Source organism: Marmota marmota, unplaced genomic scaffold, assembly GCF_001458135.2.
Source record: "Marmota marmota marmota unplaced genomic scaffold, marMar, whole genome shotgun sequence".
Classification (NCBI taxonomy): domain Eukaryota; kingdom Metazoa; phylum Chordata; class Mammalia; order Rodentia; family Sciuridae; genus Marmota; species Marmota marmota.
Window position 1 is genome coordinate 1,177,816 of NW_026000136.1, and position 21,434 is coordinate 1,199,249.

Genomic DNA, 21,434 nt, shown 5'->3' on the forward strand with positions numbered 1-21,434 from the left:
TATATATATATATATATATATATATATATATATATATATATATATAGAGAGAGAGAGAGAGAGAGAGAGAGAGAGACTTCCTTCTCCTATTAAGCTTGATTATGTATACTTTGCTTAGTTTTTTTCAAAAATAAAATGTTAGTCTATTTTATAAAAAATATGATGAAAATAAAAAAACTAAGTTATAAACCTGATCAATAATAATATAGCAAAGCTCACATAGTGGTGATATTTAGTTTCGGTTTAATTCAGAGAAAAAGCCCAAAGACCTCTGGGAATAAATAAATGAAGGGCTAGGAATGTAGCTCACTGATAGAGTACTTGCCTATAAAATGTGTGAAGCTCTGGGTTTTTTTGTAGTTCAACCCTCAGCACCAAAATGAATAAACAAAAAGAAAACAAGAGAATAAATGTGCTCACAAGTTCCAATTTTCTACATCCAATTGTTTAAAAATTTGATGTATAGGTGAAAGGCAAAAGAAGCCTAGATCCTATTTGTGGCTGTGACCTTAAAGGCTAATTTTGATGTGGCTGCAGGCTCTGAGGCTCCATCTCAGGTACAGAAACGTGTTCTCAAGAGGCATTTGCTATAGCTGTTCAGTCCCACTAGGGATCCTCTGTGAAATATCCCAGCAGATTTCCTCAGGGTAATAGCACTAGTAGGTTTTGGAGCAAAGCCTGCTCCACACATTTTAGATGTGTTAATAAGAACTACCATTTACCAAGGGCCTGCTGTATTAGACTGCTAAATCCACATCCATGATTTAATTTAAGACTCACCAGTAGCTTTCAAGGAGTGATAGTATTATCCCCATTTTACAGATGAGCAAAGTAAAACATGTAGAATTTCATTAACTTTCTTTAGCATTAGCTGTGGTGGTAGAGTCGGGGGAGAATGTGGGTCGTGTGGGTCACAGCTGCGCAATTTTTAGCACAACTGATTCCTGTATATAAGAGTCTATTCCTGATCTGGCTCCCGAACATGTACATCTGGTATACTCCCAGTGTTATTTGCTTGATCATTTCCTTTAGGGTAGGAATTCTTAGTCTAAGGTTTATGGTCCCATACTAGATCCACAAATTGGTTTCAGGCAATCATAAACCCACTGAAATCAGGTGAAAAATGATGTGTATTTGCACATTTCAATTTTTCTGGGGGAAGGGTCTAGAGTGTCTATCGGATCCTCAAAGACATTTGGGATTCAAAAAATAAGGGTTAAAAATTATTAGGTTTTTTTTTTTTTTTTTTTTCCTTAAACTGGAAAATGTTTCAAATGCCCAATAACTCTGACACCGGAAAGGGATACATTTCAGGGAAATAAAATCAGCTGCCAAGTCCTACACAGAAACCAGGGTCAAAACTGCTGTTTGTAAAGCCATTGCAAAGAGGACACTTGAAGAGACTCACCGAGTGCCATTTCTGTCTCAGTAGAATTGTTTGACATTTCGTATCTATTTATTCCAGATAGTTCTAGAAAAAGAGTATGTTTGACAGATTTGATAAACGATGAACGTATAGACCTTAAAGTTAATGAGGGCCAGGCTCACAGCCTTGTAATACAATAGTGGTTGATGATTTTTTAGTGAGCAAATACCTTTTGTCATCTTTGTCAACTTTTAATGCAGTCAAGTGTGTGGACTGAACATAGTGCTGCTACACAATGGTACTTCTACTGAAAACTGAGCTGGAAAATGCTCTTATTCTCATGCCTTTGCTTAGGCTGTTCCTCCTGTCTCTAATGCCCTTTCCCCAGTTCTTCAGCCTGCAAACTTGAACATTGTTTTTAAGGCCCCAGACCAAGGCCTTCTGTGAATCTTCTGAGATATTCTCATTTCTCTCAGGCAGAATTATTCTGCAATCTATGTTCTAGTCCTCTGCACACATCCCTGTTGTGGAATCACTGTTAGCTGTTCATGTCTGTTTCAGTTATCCAAGTCTTCAAAATGCTGAAGCTGTGACTGATTTGAGTTCCTTGTCCCTAGCCACATAGTAGGTGGTTGATGTTTGTTGAATGAATAAAACATTAGCTTTCACCTAGGAAAGTCCTCCTTGATCAGGATGTTGTGAAATACGGTTAGGTGTGTATCTAGTCACATGACAACATGAACTACGCGTAATGAGTAAAGGAAATGACTTTCAGTCACCTCCAGAAGCAAACTTGTGACTCACAGGTTGAGGAAACAACCAAGCAAAGAAAGGCCTAGACACCTCGGCAGGTAAGTAAACAATGAGGTGAAGCAAGGAAAGGTTTCCAGGTCAGGAACAGCTGGGGACAGGAACTGGAGGCTGGATTCCTGTAAGCAGGAAGGGGAAAAAAGAAAGGGAGAGGGAAGATGCTTTTCAAACAGGAATTACTGACTGGTTTGAGAGAAGAATAGGAATTACTTGGAGGCATTAGAGACCCTGGTCAGATTCATACAGTTACTAAGGGCTCATTCTAGCGACAATTGCCCACAAATGGAAGCAGAGCTGGATTTGGATCTGTTGCTCATACTCTTGATTATTTCACTAGGATCCTTGAAAGTCTGAGCTGCAAAGGGCCTTAGAAATGGTCTGGGGTCAGCCTTTTATTTGATGGACTGAGGCTTTAAGATAGGACCTCTTGAAACCAGCCCACCAGAGACTGCTTTTACTGGGCTTAGCCTGAGACAGGGAGGCATGTCAAAGTGCTCTAGGAAGTGGTCTCTAATCTAAAGACTGTGACCTCAGGAAAGGCTCAAGGCTTCATAGAATACAGCAAGGGCCCCTCGTTTCCTTGGGACACAAACCAAATAAAGGCACTCCAAGAATTTGTAAGTTAAATGAATTAGGAAGCGGATCAAGTATAAGTTTGATAAACAAACCCAGCTTTTCCTAATAACATTTACTTTATTTCCTCTCTATAACATGTTACCATAGAGATGAATTTGCTTGCATGAGAAAGCATTGCTTTTAGTTTTTATCTGCAACTCTGGGAGGAGGGGAAATGTAGCAAAAAGCAAGTGAACACAAGGCCTATTGCTCCTGTTTAGTTTAACCATCTGCAGATTGCATAATAGCAAACATCTACCTGTCAACTTTATCTTTCTCATCTGCTCACCTTGTCCATATTTGGTACTTCCTGCGATTCTGGCAACTTTAGTTACAGGTCAATAGAACACACTGGTTACACAGAGTACACTTAAGTGTTTGTCTCTTTGGGAAGTCCCCCCCTTGAACTTGCAGGATCTAAAAGCTCTTTACTCAAAAATGGAATAGAATGCCCGTATGCAAGGTGCTTAGTGTAGGTACAGGCCATCGTCTCACGCAACTCTCCCTTTCATAGCTCTTTAGGACACTGGAGACCTGGAAAGCAAATTCATTCCCTGAACCTCAACCGCATCTGCAAATCAGTTGTTCAGGAAATGTGGTCACGACCAAAGGCGACGGTGCGCGGACAGCGCCTTCCTACCCGCGCCCGGGCCCAGGTGCGCGGTCCGGGGCAGCTCCAGCTCTCCGGGTACACACCGTGCGCTAGAGGCACGAAGCCCCAGGCCCGAGCTCCTGGACCCGCGCGCGCTAGGCAGGAGAGNCCACGCCCCTCTCCTCTACCTAGTCCCGCCCTCGCTTATCTCCCAGCCCCGCCCCCTCGCTCTGTCTTGCGGCCTCCACCCTTTCTTTCCTTCAGACCCGAATTCCTCAAGCCGGTGTAGTAGCGAGCGTCACCCAGTCCGGTTCTCCTCGCTTCTCCCGTGGTCCAGCGCTTCAGTCTAGTCCACTTCCGTTTTCCCTCTGGCCAGGCCACTGTCTGCTCCTGACTATGCTTCTTCAGTTCTTGGTTTTCTGTCTCGCACTTCGCGGTCACCCCGACTCAACACCCTTGAGCCCCGGTTGGGCGCGATCCCCCTCCCGCACACTGGAGGCTGTGGCAGCTGCACAGGCGCAGGCTCCTTGATTCACTCCCATTTAGTCTTCAATGAAATGCCCGTGTTTCCTAGGTGGCTCTGTAGTGCCACCTTCAAGGGTGAGCGCGAATCTCTGCTGTGGGCCTGCGACGTGGTGGTTTGGATGCGCGGAGATGCGAGCTTTCTGCTACAGCAGATCCTAGGCCAACCTGCCGCCTTGTCTTGCCTCCTCCCTCTCCTCTGTACTTGCTGCTGCCTCTCCTCCCGGTTCACCCCCCAGGGCTTCAGATTCTACCCTAAGGCTGGACTGGAGTGTTGCAGATAGGGTTCTTCTTTGGGACTTTCCAAACTCGAATATTTTCAGTTTGAGAAAGAAATAAAAAGTTCATTCTAATGCCTGTCAGGGATTTTTTTTCCCCCTGGATTTTTCTGTTTAGTAACCAGTCCGTTGACTCCAAAGGCGGTCTAGTCAGGTTCTTTCAAAGGCAAGAGTGAGCATTTTGAAATTTTATGGCACATGCATAGCCATAAAGTCAGTGGTAAAAAAAATCCGTAAAAACAATAGGTAATTTTTTTCAAACTGAATTTACTTTGAAAGTCTGTAGTTGTTAAGTGATCCGGGTTTACTTTTAAGAAAAGCGTTGTTATTTTTGTATAAAGCTATCAGGTCAGATAATATGAACCCAATCCCAGACCCTGGTTTTGTAAAGTGACAGGTATATCCTCCGGATCTGTGCTTCTGGAGAAACCTACACCTTTTATAGTAGGGCAGACACTTCTGTGTATACATAGTTATTTGTGGTTACTGTTAAATCACATTTTTTTTGGACATTGTAGTTGTGACAACATTGGTTCTGACTTACAATGTAACCTGCAATTGATACCAGATTGTTTTCAGTTTTCTTGTTAAAAGCAGAAGTATCTGATTTGGGAAGTTTTTGTAGAAATGAGATGAATGTTTTAGAAGGAATAGGTTTTAATTAAGGTGTTTTGTGTCAGGTGGATATATATGTTAACCCATCTTAGTTGACTGGTCTGGGTCTTTTCCTTGTGAAAGGGAGAACTTAGTTTAGATGTTATGGATGCAGAAATGCTTTAGAGTTAGCGTGGCCTTTGACAGGGAAGGATCAGGTGATAAGTGTTCTTTTAGAACCTTTTACCTTTCCCCCAGTAGGTGTTATTAATGATATGAGAGGGTCTGAGTGTGGTGATTGTGTACCTATGTGATCCCAGTAGTCTCAAATGTGTTGAAGGTAAGGCATTTTGGCCTCATGTTTATGGTTAAAGGAAATTTGAAACATTGGGTGGTCATCTTTCAAAAGTTGAATACTTCAGTTATAGGCTTTCAGAGTTTATTTTCACATTTGATATTTGAAAAAAATCATATAAAATGAGCAATTTTGTAATTAGTTAATGAATATCACAAAGAGCATAACGGAATACAACCAGAATAAAAACATGGGGATTATTAAAGAACATTTAGTGTATGGAGTCCACAACTATATTTGGTGAATAGAGCATTAGATTTCGATTAGGAAACTTGGACTGGTTAGATCTATCATTAACTGCATGATATGGAACAAATTATTTAACCTTTCTGCGTCTCAGTTTCCTCATTTATAAGATGAGATTTTAACTCTTATAACATTCGTTGAGCTTCTTTTTCACAGGACGTATCAATTTGGCTACTCACTTATTTTTAATTGCTGTTGGGTGTGTATACTTTCTGTTGTTCTCACTCCTGATATTCAAGAGTTTGTGTTGAGGGATTTATGCCACACATTAATTTTATATATTGATTACATTTATGCTTTTTTCCTTTCTTCCTGTGGGACCCTTTTTGTTTTGAAAACTATTGGGCAATATGGTGAGCTGCTTTGGAAATCTGGTCTAAACAGTAGAAGAATGAGTTTTATATTTAAAATAATGTAATTTTAATGAATGTCTTTGTGGTATTTTAGTAGGAAAATGGTTTTAAAATAATTTCATTACTTTGGGGGGCATAATATATACAAAAACCAAGTGATTTTTGTTAAAAAGTATTACCTTGCAGACATCTTACCAGTTCACTGACAAATCAAACACTTTCCGGAACATTTTAGTTTGAAGTTCAAGCAGGATTTGCAAGAACTTTGTTCTTCTGTGGTATACAAATGAATCCCAGATACATTATTTGCACCACTTTGGGTCAAAGAATGGAATTTTGAGCTCTAAGGGTTCCACAGTGCTCTTCAGAAAAATATTAAATTTTATTCTGATGTTAACCATTTAGTTGAAATACTTATATGCCTTGAAATATTGTCAGATCTCCTTGTGTTTTTTATGTCTTTTGGTTGTGACTGTATATTGTGAAGAGAAAAATTCTAATTCCAAGTAGAGGGAGGGGAACAAGACCTTCATTGGTAGTATATGGAAATGCAAGGATATTTTAAATGTTGGAGCATATGTAATATAAGGTGGTTTGTGTTTGGCATTTGGATTTTGCAACTTGGAGTGAAACAGTTGTTAGTAATAGCTGTTAAAATTTGAATTGATTGATACTAGGTGACCTAATTGATTCAAAATAGTTAAGCTTCTCTTAAGATAATTTTGAAGAGTAGCAATCGCACCAGCAAAGAACCTCACTTAATAAGGCATACAGAACTTTATTTCAACAACTGTGATAAAATGGACTAAGTGATCTGTTTAGTTTTTAGCCGAGCTCTGTATCACAGTGTACTTGACATTTCCCTGGAGTCTGCCTCAAAGTTAGGAGGGTACAGGTAAGGCATTTCTTTGTACTGAATTATCTAAGTTTGTAGGCTAGGTTAGATCAAATGTTGCTGCAGAGCTTACTTTTATATTTTAAAAGGAATCACCTCTGTCAAATACAGGTTCTATCGATGATTTTGTGATTTGATAACATTTGTGGGTGATGTGTGTGTGGGTGATGTGTGTGTGTGTGTGTGTTTGGTACCAGGGATTAAACCCTGAGGCACTTAACCACTGAATTATATCCCTAGTCCTTTTTATTTTTTACTTTGAGAGAGGATTTGCAAAGTTGCCCAGGCTGGCTTTAAACTTGGGATCCTCCTGACTCAGCCTCCTGAGCCTCTGGAATTAGAAGCATGAGCCACCATGCTGGGGCAAAATCTGTCCTATACTTTATTTCTACTTTCATTTGAAAAGTAGTTCTGATCTATCAATTTATAGTTTTTTACTCTAGGTTTATTTCTCAGTCCAAAACTTGTATATTTTTGCAACCATGAAAGTTGTTTCTTGAATGTTGGATTTCCCCTTCTCTTCTATGAATTTTCATCCTGGTTCAGTGGAGGAGAGGTTCTGGGGGCTGGATTACTCACGAAGTAGTTTCTTATGAATTGAGGGGGAGCGGAGATCCATATTTCAACATTAGCTTAATGATCTGTTAACTAGACTGGTTTTGTAACACATTTATGGGCACTGTTTAAAAGCTAGAACAGCCAAATTCTGCATTTTATTAAGTGGTTCCAAAAACTCAGAATGGATGAAATATTACCACATCTTCACAGTGCTCTGATGTTCTGGTGGGGAACCTTTGGGATTCTTACTTTGAATCATTTTTTTTTTTTTTTGTAATTTCAAAACCATTCTAGAGCCTAAATATTTTTAAACAAAGATGTTTTAAAAAATCTGTTTTTATTATTGAGCAACTTAAACCACTGCTTAGTTTATTGTTTGATAAGTGAATTTTATCAAGAGAAAAACCCTCAATTTAAATTTGTTTGTTGTCCATAGTACACTCTCTGGCTCTTTCTCAGCTGACTAAAGTCCCTAAGGCCATTGTAGTTAAAGGAGAGCAGTGGAGCTGTGTTGTAAAAACAAAAGCACTGAGCCATGTGGATCAGCATATCTTTTTAAAAAATGTTAGAATTACTGTTGTGTCTACAGATGCAATTTAACCCATTTGGATATTTAAACTAAATGGAATGTTGTTTCCACATTTCTGGATTAACGGAAAGAAAACCTTTTATTGTTTTAAAACAAGGCTAAAGTAATGTATAATCAATGCGTCTGGTGCTGCACCCTGCTCTGCAATTCCAGCTGTGTGCACCTCCATTGCAGCCGAAAGGAATTCTAATTGGCTGAGGAATGTCGGCAACATCATGTATCACTGAGCATGAACCTATTCTGCTGGCTGCTGGGTGATGCATTTCAGATGTTTTAAGCTCCTGAATCCAAGTTAGAGGTTGCTTTCAGGAGTCTGGAGGAGAATGTGCGAAGCTTCAGTTGTAGATGGCAGCCCATTTTCTTTGTACTTTGGGCACCGCTGAGTTCTCTGAAGGCCATGGTGCTTTCTGGTGGCCAAAACACAGGCTGGGCAATCAGAGCCTAACTCACCAAGTAGCACAATGAAGAAAGGGAGGGGGCGTGTAGAATGACAACCTTTTCATGACTCCGCTTTCCTCTCTGTAATGTGAGGTATCTGCCTTTTTATAATGCGTAAGGCGTGATAAAGATGGACTTACCATTTTAATGAGCAGTTATGAATTATTTATGGAATAGCATAATGTGATTGCAAGTCATAGATTTGATGTTAAGTCTCCCCCGCCTTCCCCAACCCTGGTCCTGGGATTAAAAACCCAGGGATGCTTAACCACTGAGCCACATCCCACCCCTTTTTTAATAAAAATTTTTATTTAGAGACAGGACCTTGCTGAGTTGCTTAGGTTCTCGATAAGTTGCTGAGGCTGGCTTTGAACTCTCCATCCTCCTGCCTCAGCCTCCCGAGCCACTGGGATTATAGGCATGTGCCACCATGCCTGCCAGATTGGTATTATTTCTTTTGCCTAAACAACCATGTAGTTAAAGCTGTTCTTTGACACTGAAGAAAACTGATGGAACTGATTGATAAGCATGGGAAGATAATACTCATAAAATGAATTGTTCAGTTCAACAGATTCAGAAACCTCTGTAGAGAAATAGTTACCAGACAAAGCCGGCATCATCTTTAATGATGAACACTTGGAAGCATTCCTGTTAAAACCAGGAGCAAGGAGGTGATCTAACCAGCAGAATTATTATTAACTAGAGAAAGACTTCAGAAAGCAGGAAACCAAACTGTTATGATTTGCAGATGATAAGATTACACATCTTTGAAAAACCCAAAGATCATGAAAACAATTATAAACAATAAAGAATTTTAATCAAATAGCTGGATAGAAAATTTCTCCATGCTAAAAATAGAATTAAATCTGTATGCAAAGGTAAATTAGGAGAAACAATTTATAATCCATATGAAAACGAAAGTCTGGTTTCTTAATATATAAAGAGCTTTTAAAAATCAACTAGAAAAAGGGTAATAACCTGACAGTTAAAGAATATGAACAGTTCACAGAAAAGAAAAAGTAGATTTCAAACATGAAAATATATTTCATTCATTTTCTTTTATTAAAAATTCTAATTTTTAATAATATTGTCTCATTCATATTAAATGAAATACGCATTTTAAAACTAAGAATGAACCAGTTCTTCATGTAGCCAGAGAGTTTGAAATATTCTATGATAAGGGTGTGGAAAAGCAGCTTTTTTACACACTCGGTTTAGAATGCAAACTTATTTAGTAGATGCTATCAGACAACAAACATATGTATATTTTGATCTAGCAAGTCTGCCCCTAGGATTTTTTCTTGCAGGTATATTTATACATTTATTTAATATCATGGCAAAATATTTGCAGCATTGTTTGAAATTACAAAAGACTGAAATCAATTATCAGTAAGAACTTGTTACATCAATACAGAACTAATTACATAAATTATCAGGTATCCCCAAGGATGTGTAGATTTTCAAAAGCATAAGATAGTGCTTTTATTGTGATGTGAAACATTCTCTAAGATATATTACTGAGTGGAAAGTAAGCAAAATTCAGAAGAGTGAATAGTATATTTACTATATGAGATACAATTTATATGTATATACCTTAAACATAAAATATATCTCAAATAGTATTTGAGTATATTTATGTATAAAAATAATATTTGAGTATACTATGTTACATATACATAAATTTATAAACATTTGTATAGGATATCACTGGAAGGATAGTATTGTGAAAATATTGAATGTAGCTGGGCGTGGTTGTGTACACCTGTAGTCCTAGCTACTCTGGTGACTGAGGCAGATTGAGAACCACAAGTTCTAAGGCCATCCTGGGCAACTGCAAGGCTCTATCTTGAAAAATAAAAAGGAGCTGGATACAGTGGCACATGTCTGCAATTCCAAATACTCTGGAGACTGAAGCAGAAAGATTGAGGATTACAAGTTGGAGGTTAGCCTCAACTTAGCCAGATTCTGTCTCAAAAAGAAAAAAAAGGATGCAGCTCAGTGGTCAAGTGCCCCTGGGTTCAATCCCTATGACCCAAAATAAAAAGGGCTGGGGATGGGGTTCAGTGCCCAGCATGCCCTAGGTTCAGTCCCCAGTGTTGCAAAATAAAACAAAAACAAAACTCAAAAGTCATTTAAAAAAATAAAAAGAATCTACTCTTTAAGAGTTTCTTAGCGCACCTGGCACATTAATTGCCAGTAGCAATCGTTTTAGAATGAGGGTGTTCTGAAAATTCAAAATAATTGTATCAAATGTATTTTAAAGGCCAAAGAAGCATACTAGCGTATACCCACGTTTCCAGGTGTTTTCTCACTGGGAAGGCTCCTGGGTTTTGCAGAGTAAAATACTTTGCATGTTTGTCTTATGGCTCTGAAATGTTTCCATAGAGTATATTTATTCTGATATTCTGAGCTCCCCTTTCCCCCCCAAAAGCTGTTCTAGAGTATCTAAATAAGCCTAAATTATTTTTTCCAGATCCAGAAATTTGAAACTCCTTAGATCTGGTCCATAAGTGATTTTTTGAAAAACTGGGGTCTTGATTCTGAAGACTCCTGCTGTTTTAGGTCATTTATTTGGAACGTCATTTGGGGTTACCTGTGACTAAATTTTTGTAAAATAATCTCATCTCTAAAATAGACGTATAAATGCTAACTTGCACAAGCTAGTAATAATAATTTAGTATTTTCCCAGGTATTTATAAACAATATGTATGCTCTGAACTTCTTTAAGGGCTTGTTTTTAATTTTAGCTATTCGTAAAAAGGAAGTTTTGATATCTGACTCTAGAAAAGTAGAAAATGTGGTAATTCCATGTAATATATTGCATACTGCCCTCCCCCCTTAGATCTGTGGGATAAAAAAATCCAAAGTTTTTGTTTTATTCAGAAAGTTGTCTTTCTGAATGTATAACCTCCCAATTATATATTTGAGAATTATTTGGTGCTTGTTGGTACATGTCAGTGATACTAATGCCTTAGATCTGTTTCATGGTTTCCAAAGGGTTCTCATAGACAATTCTTCTTTTGAGCCAAGACATCATGCCAAGCTAAAAAAAAAAAAAAAGCCTTTTTTTTTTTTGGTGTGTGTTTTATTTCTAGGTTAAAAAATAGCACACAATTTGTTTTATTCTCTAAAAACAGATTGTACAGGAGAGAAAGGGATGTTCTCTTGTCCTAAATGGAAAACTATCTCTTGTGCAGGTGCAAAATACTCAAAGGCATCTTTAAATTCACATGGGAAATCTACTCATGGGACATTGATTTAACTCCTCTTAGGCTGTAGTGAAGATAATCCACACTTACAAAATTGCATGAGCTTTTTTCTGTTTTGTTTTGCTTTAGGTCAGGGCCTTTTCCCCCCTCCTGTAATTATGCAAGATTGGAAACTTGACATGCTCCTCCCTTAACACTCTTAGTAGTCAACTCAGGCTTAACCTGTCTAAAACAGTCTTCCTGACCTCCCCCTCTGAAGTCTCCCTCCTCACTTCTTTTAATTTACCCACTTGCTCAGATAAAAAAATCAGGACTCATTGTCATTTGTCATATCTGATTTACCCTAAGTGATCTTGTTCCTGTCACCCGTGCTTATCTGGACTTGGTCTTCTTCTTCTTCTTCTTCTTTTTTAAATAAATTCTTAATTTTTTTTTTTAAGTTGTAGATGGACACAATACCTTTATTTTATTTATTTATTTTTATGTGGTGCTGAGGATCGAACCTAGTGCCTTACATGTGCTAGGTGAGCGCTCTACCACTGAGCCACATCCCCACCCTTGGTCTTCTCACTCCCAACCCCCAGCCCAGTTCAAGTTCAAGTATAATCAACTCTTGCTCAGACAGCCCCATCTTGCCCTATTTTATTTAGTTGCCACTTGTAATCTAAATCATCCTGCTGGAGTGTTATTTTCTGTTTCAAAGATGTTAAAAGAGTGGTTGTAGAAGTCCTGTGGGCTGGTTCTGAAGATGGGAGGAGATTTGCTGTAACCTTGCTTTTTCTCTGGGCTGGTGGAACCCCCTTCACTTGCCTCCAGCCACAGCCCCTGGAGCTCTGGGGAGGTTGACCTGTCCTCTTTGTCAGGATAAAGTACTCTCCTGGTCTGATGACTTAGAGATAGCCAAAGACAAGTTTTTTTTTTTTTTTTCCAAAGACAAGTTGAACCAGGTCCAAGTCAGCTTTGTGGAGGGAGATCAGGAAACCAGACTGCAGGCTTCTGTTGGAAAGAGTTGAAAAACGCGTCTAGAGCTCTCATGTTCTTGTGTACACGACAGCATTTGGTTTCCTCTGTTTAGCTCATGATTTGATCCCTCACCCCAGTCTTTCTGAGGATTCTTTGACTCTCTTCTGCCTCATCTTAGTGTCACCAAACGTCACTCAGACCACACATTTTGCTATTCTCCTGATTTCCTTGTTCCCTGGAAATTGTCCCCTGTCTCTCATAAACCCTGCCCAGATCTTTCTGGTTTTCCCCATCTCCACATCACCCCTGGTCCTAGGCATTGTCACCACTCACTTGGATACCTATAATAGTTTCCTAAGTGGTCTCCCTGCTTGTGTGTGTTGAAATGTCACTTATCTACAGTTAAAGGGTGGTGAACAGAGTGTTGACATTTTATAAATGGAACATACCTGTGTAACTAGCATCTAGATCTGCAGTTCTTGGGGCGCGGGGGACATTTAGCAATGTCTGGACACATTTTTGTTTGTCATGGCTTTGTAGGTGCTTCTGGTCTCTTTGTGTGGAGGCCAGAGGTGCTGCTAAATGTTCTCCAGTGCAGACTCCTACACAAAGAATTATCCAGTCCAGAGTGTCACTAAGGCTGAAGAAAGCTGGATCTAGATCAAGAAGTAGAGGATTACTAGTACCAGGAATGTTCCCACAAAACTGGTACTATCTCCTTCCCAGTTTCTGTGCCCTCAGTCCCTAAAGATAATCACTATCCTGACTTGCAACAACCTGTTTTTGAACTTCATATTAATGGAATCATACTGTATGCAGTCATTTGTTCAACAGTGTGTTTGTGAAATCCATCCGTATTGCTGTGTGTGGTTGTAGATATTTATCTGCTTTGCTGTTCAGTATTCTGTTATGGAAATATACCATAGTTTATCCCTTTACCCTCTGAGGGGCAATTGGAACTTTTTAGTTTTGACTTTTATGAATAGTGTTGTTAGGAATGTCCGTGCATATATCTTTTGGGTAGTATTTGTATGTATTTCTGTTGGGTATATACTTAGAATGGAGTGAGTGAGCATATGTTCAACTTTAACAAAACTTGCCAAACACTTTCCCAAAGTGGTAGTACCAAGTTGCCAGCAGCATAGGAGAACTCCAGTTGCTCTAGATCTCTTTCACCCTTTTTTTTTTTTTAAATCCTTTTCAGTTTAACCCTGTTATCGGTGGTGACTTGGTTTCACACTGTGGTTCTGCTTCTACTTTCATTTTATTTTGCAATCTGTACTTTAAATGGAAGCCTTAGGAATCCTTGTTTCCTCTCCTTCTCCTCCCTGGCTCCTTTTTTTTTTTTTTTTTTTTTTTTTAAAAATAAACATCTTATACTTGGCTGAGTATGGTGGTATACACTGAAACCAGGGATCTGGGAGGCTGAGGCAGGAGGATCTCAAGTTCAAGACCAACTTCAGCAACTTAGCAAGACCCTGTATCAATCAATCAATCAGTCAAAAGATCTGGGAATGTAGTTCAGTGGTAAAGCATTCCTGGGTTCAATCCTCAGTACTTTACCCCTCCAAAAAAAAAAAAACAACCTTATATTTGGGGAATAGTTCGAGAAGGGGAATAGCTGGGTCAAATGGTGGTACCATTCCCAGCTTTCCAAGGAATCTCCATACTGCTTTCCAAATTGGCCGCACCAATTTGCAGTCCCACCAGCAGTGTACAAGCGTACCCTTTTCCCCACATCCTCGCCAGCACTTGTTGTTTGACTGCCTTTCTTACTGGAGTGAGATGGTATCTTAGGGTGGTTTTAATTTGCATTTCTCTGACTGCTAGAGATGATGAGCATTTTTTCATGTACTTGTTGATTGATTGTATGTCCTCCTCTGAGAAGTGTCTGTTCAGGTCCTTGGCCCATTTGTTGATTGGATTATTTGTTTTCTTATTGTTTAATTTTTTGAGTTCTTTGTATACTCTGGATATTAGGGCTCTATCTGAAGTGTGAGGAGTAAAAATTTGTTCCCATGATGTAGGCTCCCTATTTACCTCTCTTATTGTTTCTCTTGCTGAGAAAAAACTTTTTAGTTTGAGTAAGTCCCATTTGTTGATTCTTGTTTTTAACTCTTGTAGTTATAACCTCATAGGAGATTGGAATGAGATGTACAGGGAGAGTCTGTGTGCCTTTTTTTCTGCCTTCCTAATTTAAAGTTATTTTTGTTCCTATTTTTAACATCTTGTATAATATGGCATCAACAAAACCAGGAGATTGACAGTCACCATCAGTATAGTTCACAGAGGTTTTTCAGATTTTACCAGTTATATGTACAGAGTGTGTATGTGTGTGTGTGTGTGTGTGTGTAGCTTTCTGTGCAGTTTTATCACATGTACAGATTCATGCAGCCACTGCCACAATGAGGATTCACAACTGTACCACCACTGCCAAGGGTCCTCTGCACTCTCCCTTACAGTCACACCCACTTTCCTGGCTGCAGCCAGTCATCTACTCACCTGTTCAGAATCTTTTCAGAGCATGAGTCCCATCATGCTCTTCCTTTCTTAAAGCCTTCAGTGGGAAGCCACTCAGAATAAAATCAGAGTTGCTCCAGATCCTGCTGGTTGCCTCCTCTGTGCCACTCTGCCTTATTCTCTAGGCACAGCCACCCTGGTCCTAAAACATGGCAAGCTTCTTCCTGCTTTAGCATCTTGCGTGAATTATTTCTTTTTATCCCCTTTGGTAAAATGCTCCAATGCTCCTCCTTTTGACTTTTTTTTTTTTTAAGCTTCTTGTCATTCAAATACCAACCTAAGTGTCCCCACCTCAGAGGATCGTCATTGAAGTCACTCCTACACTCTCATGTAGCCTGTGCATACAGCACTTGTCATTGCATGGTATTTTCTGGTCGTTCAGCCACCTGGCTGGCCAGTCACTTTGCTTTTCTGTCTCTGCTCCTATCATGTAAGTTCCATGGAGCTGGGGGCCTCATGATCTTTATTCCTGTGTCCCTGCGTCCCCCCTAAATATTGCCTGGCACCTGGTGGAGTTCGCAAATGCTAGTTGAGTGAAAGAATTAAGGGCCTTCTTATTGACTGGTTCCTTGGCCACCTCTGGTCAGGCACTGGAGGCCACATCTCTCAGTAGGTCTCTTTTTTATTAAAGAATTTTAAAATTCTTTTTAGTTATACATGACAGTAGAATACATTTTGACATATCATACATACATGGAGTATAATTCCCATTTTTGTGGTTGTACATGATATGGTTGTACTGGTTGTGTATCCATATAAGAGCATAGGAAAGTTATGTCCAGTTCATTCTACTGTCTTTCCTATTCCCATCTCCCATCCCTTCCTTTCATTCCCCTTTAATCCAGTGAACTGGATTAGACAAAGGGGAATGAAGGGAAAGGATTCACAATAAGGGGCCTCTAATTACTAATTCACAATAAGGGACCTCTCTGGTCCCTTATTGTGAATTAGTATCCACGTATTGGAAAGAATATTCGGCCTTTGGTTATATTTTCACTTATTGTGATAGTCTCCATTTCCATCCATTTACTGGGAAATGCCATAATTTCATTCTTCTTTATGACTAATATTCCCTTGTGTATATGTCCAACATTTTCTTTATCCATTCATCTGTTGAAGAGCAATTAGGTCACTTCTTGTTGTGTGTTAGGGGCTTAGGGGCTGGGTGATCACAAGTTGTCATCAGCCAGGCTTGGGGTTTCTTTGACTATGTGACACCTAAAAACTTTCTTTCTCCTGGGCAGCTGTACAGTTCCAGGGTTTGAGCTGATGCCTGACATTTTCTAAGTTTGGCTTTGGCCCATCTTCATTACCTTTGGTTTCCTGGCCTCTTCTAAGGGTTGTGGGAACCGACATGGGTGCCTGCGAGAGCACCCATTTCCCTCTTGCCCAGTCTTTCTTCGCTGGTTTTTTAATTATCTTTAAAAAGCAGGATACTTTTAGATTTAAGCAGCAAACCTACCCTAGATTGGCTCAGTAGAGAGAATTTTATCCAATTAATTAACTTAAAAATCCTAAAGTGGATCTAGGGGCCTGTTCCTCTCCATTTCCTGGTGCTGTGACCAGGAAATTGTTGACCATTTCCTGCCCCTGTGCTCAAAAGGTGGTGGCCAGTGGCTCCCGTGACTATTTGCTTCTCGCTTTAGAGCCAGCAAAAAAAAGGAGGAGCAATTCAAGATGACAAAATGGCTCATTGGAGATGTGCCGAATTCTCAGTTCAGTCTTGGAGTCAAAGTCCTGGGAATCGGATCCTCTTGTCTGGTGGCCTAATTCGGGTCAAGTGTTGTCTCTGAATGATCCACTGTGACTACTGATGGGATGTGCTGGCTGGACAGTTGGGGTCCATCTTGGGATCCCAGTAATGGGGTTAGTCCCATCCAAAATACAGGATGGGAACCTTTGGGGGGACTGGAAAGTGAGTGCTGGCAAGGCAGGCAACTTATAACTAGATAACATCCGTGGTTTTCTTTTGAAATTTATTACATTAGCTTTGGGTATGTTAGTGTGGAGATGGTCAAGCTACCATTTATTTTGAAAAAGAAGCCTATCGTATTCTTAGTTGTACAAAGTAAAACATGTATTTTTGTAAAAAATGCCAAGAATTTCTGCCAAGGGTGAGGAGTGGTATTTCTATTTGTGAACCTACCCCCGTAAATTTCATTGTCTTTTGTGTTGTAGAATGGTCCTGGATTATTGTATAGTGCTGTTTTACTTGAGACTATTTTAATACTAAGTTTTAAACAAAATTAAGGTACAGAGTGTAGGAATATACTCTTACATTATTTCTCTAGAGATAATAGGGCATTTTTAAAAAGGAACCTTATATATATTTTTATTGTTAGTAAATTGTATTCAGAATGTATAGAAAGAGAAAGATAATTTAGTTTTTATGGAAAAATATAATTTTTTGTAAGGCAAATGATTACCAACCATTCCTCATAATAAATGCTTAGAATTGATGTCTGTTCTTGATATTTGGAGGCTTTCTTTTTTTTTAATATTTATTTTTAGTTATAACAATATCTGTATTTTATTTTTATGTGGTGCTGAGGATTGAACCCAGTGCCTCATGCATGGTAGGCGAGCGCTCTACCTCTGAGCCACAACTCCAGCCCTGGAGCCTTTATTTTTCACTATATATATATATATATGTGTGTGTGTGTGTGTGTGTGTGTGTATATATATATATATATATATAAATTTTTTTTAAAGGTGCTTATAAGACTATTTGCTGAGATTTCAAACCTGGCCTTGGTCAGTGATGGGCTGTCTCAGACCCCTAGCTCTTCCTCTGTGGAGTCAGCGAGGTGGGTGGCCCAGGGCTGGGTTGCAGCCAGCCTGAGTCTTTAGACAAGTGACAGCCTTTCTTAGTTTCCTTGGCTATAAAAAGGGGGGAAATGATTGGAACCACTTCAGAGTGTTTCTGTGGGTATAAATGAGATAATACACATGCACTGTCTGGGACATTGTAAATCAGCTAATATTAACATTGTCTTACTTCGGTGACTCTCAGATGACTTTGCCTGAAAATCACATCATTGTTTAGTGTACCATTAAAAAGTGTAACTATAATATGGGATTCACTTGAAGATTTCAGAGATGTTACAACATGAAAAAATGTGTCTTAGAATCCATGAGATGTGGTGTGATGGGCCTCTAAGTTGAAAGGCCTGGAAATTGTTTGCATACCCACAAATTAATGCCATGTGTCTTTGTTTTAAACATAACACAGTGTGATCTAAAGTTTCTTTTCAATTTTTGTTTTGTCGGAAACTTATGTTGGATTTGGCCATGTGTTTTGCAATATTGGAAATTTAATCATCATTAATTTTAAATTTAATCATCTAAACTAAATTTAATCATCACTAATCATCTGTAGGTTTAAATGATGGATTACAAGAACCAAGATGGGTTTGACAACTTGGCTTATTTGCTTTTCTTTAATGATTTAGGAAAAATATGAGCAGTGGTTTTGGAAGTCATTGCTATTGGTTGGATAGATCTGTTTGGAAGCTAAAGGCAGGTTAAATACAGTGCCCATAACCTTTTAGAATAGCAGTTATGGGCAGAGAGACTGCCTAGGATAATGCCTTAGATACAACCAGTTTAGAAAGCATAATATTGATATTTGAAAGCAATGTGTGCTAGTTGATTTTCCACTAAAATTTAAATGTGGACAGTGTATTGTAGAGTTTGAGTGATAGTCACAGGCTGTTTAAGTGCCAGCTTGGTATAATAGAAAGTTGCTATGTAATATTCTTATCATAAATGTAGAAGTAAAACTCCGAAGATATTATATAACCTCAATAGAGCAATAGTTTCTCTTAAGAGAAACTGTTGTTTAGAATGATGTAAATGAGGTGGTATAAGCCTATCTTTTTTGTAAGGTCTTTTTTTTTTATATTAATATTGCAATGAATTATGGAAGTCTTTTTGGGAACTTGAACTGTTATTGCATTATTTATGGTTTGCCTCATCCACTGAATGTTGGTGGATTCTACTTTTGTTTGAGACAACCGTGCAAAAGGAACAGATGTACCATTGGGTTACCTTGTCCTGAGCCCCAGGAGCTGCTCCTTGGCACATCTGGCACATGCAACATTTGAATATTATTTGAGGATGTTGATCTTAATTTTGTAAAAGACCGTATCCCTGTGCATTCCATGTTTTATTATATTCAGAAATAGCAGTGTCTTCTTTTCAGAAACCTGAGAGAGTCTATTCACTGTATTCTGTGTAGGGTGGAGTTAAACAGTGCCCAAAATACCTTTATGTTGTAGAAAAGGAGTTTTGTTTTGGAAAATGGTACCTAAGTTGACATAAAAGAAAAATTATTCTCCAGTGGAGATAGTTAATCAACTGAAGTGTTTCTTGCATCACCTGCGTCGTGATGCTGTGGATGTTTAGAATAAACAGATGCCAGCCTGTGACCTCCCAGCAAGACTGTACAGAGGACATGGCCGTGCCAGTACCAGGCCTGTTCAGTTTCAAGCAGGATGAGTCAAGGATTCAGTCTTTCTTCTACTAGAATAGATTGGACTTTATTCAGAAAAGAAAAGCTCATTAACTTCAAGTGCACACCTCATAGCTTAACATTTATTTTAGCTGCTGTTTTTAAATAGATAATGCATGCCTGTGATATAAAAGGATAGCCATTAAAAGTCAGTCTCCCTCCCTGAGCCTCGACAGCCAGCCTGTTCTCACATGGATTTACTCCTTTCCCCTGTGTTCTTCTAGAGATTTTTCTACGCTCCCTCCTCTCCCCCTTCCTGCCTCTTTTAAGGCATTTGATAGCGCACTGTATGCACTGATGAGTACCTTGCTTTCCTGTAATGTAGATCAGGGATGGGTCCATTTTCCAATCTCCTGGGCTGCTCCCTGGTGTATAGGCACTCTTCACCTTTTCCTAGCTGCCTTGCAGGTAGTTGCGACCATGTGGCTAACTCTGGCTAGTGACTTGTGAGAGGTGACTTGTCCCACTCCAGGACTGGGGCATTAAGTGCCTCCACTCTGATCATGCAGTCCCCCTGAAGCTGTGTGACCTGTGCTGGAGCCTCTATCAGCCTGGGTCCCTGATCGGTTCCCTGGAGCCAAGGATGCCCTTCCTTCCTGTCCCTCTCAGACCCACCTTGCATAGGTAGTTTCAGCAAGGAATAAGCCCCTGTTAATTTATTTCTGTACCATCTCAGCCTCTCCTGATTGATACAGCCTATTTTTTTTTTTTTTTAGCTGCTGTGAAGTGTATAACATTTTGAGTGAGCCCCAGATTATTTGATCGTTTGTTAAAGAACAAAGGAGCAATTAATTAAAGAACAATAATTTTAAATAAACAAATACCACATATAATGTACTTTACCCCAAAATGTTATCACACAAAGAGATGTACATAGTTTTTAAAAAGGACTTCTTATTGAAAAATGCAAAGGAGAAATAAGTTATTTTAATGAGACTTGCTTCTTTAACATTATTACTTATCATTTTTGAATTAAAATTTGATAATGATTATCTTAGTCAAGTTATTTCTAAAGGAAGCTGAACACCAAAGCTATATTCACTGTCTGCACTCATTACTGTGATATATAATAATTAGCATCAAGGGTAAAAGATTTTTTTTTAAAAAAAGTTTCTACCAGGAATTTTACAGCACAGAGGAAGACAGTCACTAAAAACAGTAAAGTGACATTAAAAAGTGCCAGATTGAAAGGTGAGTTCCTTGTGGGTCTCAAATTTGACTACTTGGGAGGCCCAATTTGAAGAGCTCTGGAAAGATCTGGATGGGCAGAAGGACTGTGTAGTAACATACAGCGAAAACCAAGCAGAGCAAGAGGGTGACAGAAGTAAAAGTGACAGCAGGTAGAGTGATCAGAGGGCATATGAGGGGTCTGGGCTGGAGTGTGATAGCAGAGGGGATTGTGGGAGATGGGAGCAGGAGGTGAGAAACGACTCTAACCTGCACAGTTTTTTCATGCCCAGAGGGCACTACAGGACCCAGTGATCCAGTAGCAGGTAGGGAAGGCCTGAGGGGCTGGAGGCAAGTGGCCTGAGGTTCAGTCCTGGCCTTGCCACCTTCTAGCTATGGAAAGAGCCAGGAAGGGTACACAGAGTCAGTGCTGAGAGGATACTAGAAGTGGGGACTGCTGCTGCTGTTGCTGCTGCTGCTGCTTCTACTTGCAAAGGACCTTGGCGACACTGCTCTAATGAGGGAATAAATTATTCTTTCTCGAAGTGGTGAGTGTTGTGTTATTGTGCTCCCGCCATTGCTACGTGGCCCGTCTTCCCAGGTGTTTTACAAGGACTCCTTTATTGTGGCTAAGTGATTAAATGGCTTATGAAGATTCTTAACAAAACAAAACATTGACATTTATCAAATAAAGTGTCCTGGCTGTAATAAAGGGCATAGAGATGAGAGGAAGGGAATAGTTACAAAGGTAACTCAGATCCCTTTTGGCCCTTGAAAAACCATTCCATCTAGAGGGGATGAGGAGTATCTGCAAGCAAGTTCACTGACAAGCGCTCGCCATGCCGCACGTC

General features: G+C 39.3%; 1 protein-coding gene across 3 annotated transcripts in view; it reads left to right on the forward strand.

The window, feature by feature from the left end:
• The first annotated feature begins 2,122 nt into the window (after positions 1-2,122).
• LOC125611173 (E3 ubiquitin-protein ligase SMURF1-like) overlaps positions 2,123-21,434 on the forward strand; it is a 75,186-nt gene continuing 55,874 nt past the window's right edge. The window contains exon 1 of one of the 3 annotated variants that reach the window (XR_007341303.1): positions 2,123-2,217. Coding sequence is in view for 1 of the 3 variants with exons in the window: in XM_048785219.1 (XP_048641176.1) it covers positions 3,941-3,983 (43 nt within the window). In the remaining 2 variants the exon portion in view is untranslated. Of the gene's footprint in view, positions 2,218-3,617; positions 3,984-4,010; positions 5,118-21,434 lie in introns of those variants that run through there. The other 2 variants (XM_048785219.1, XR_007341304.1) reach the window with 2 other exon arrangements.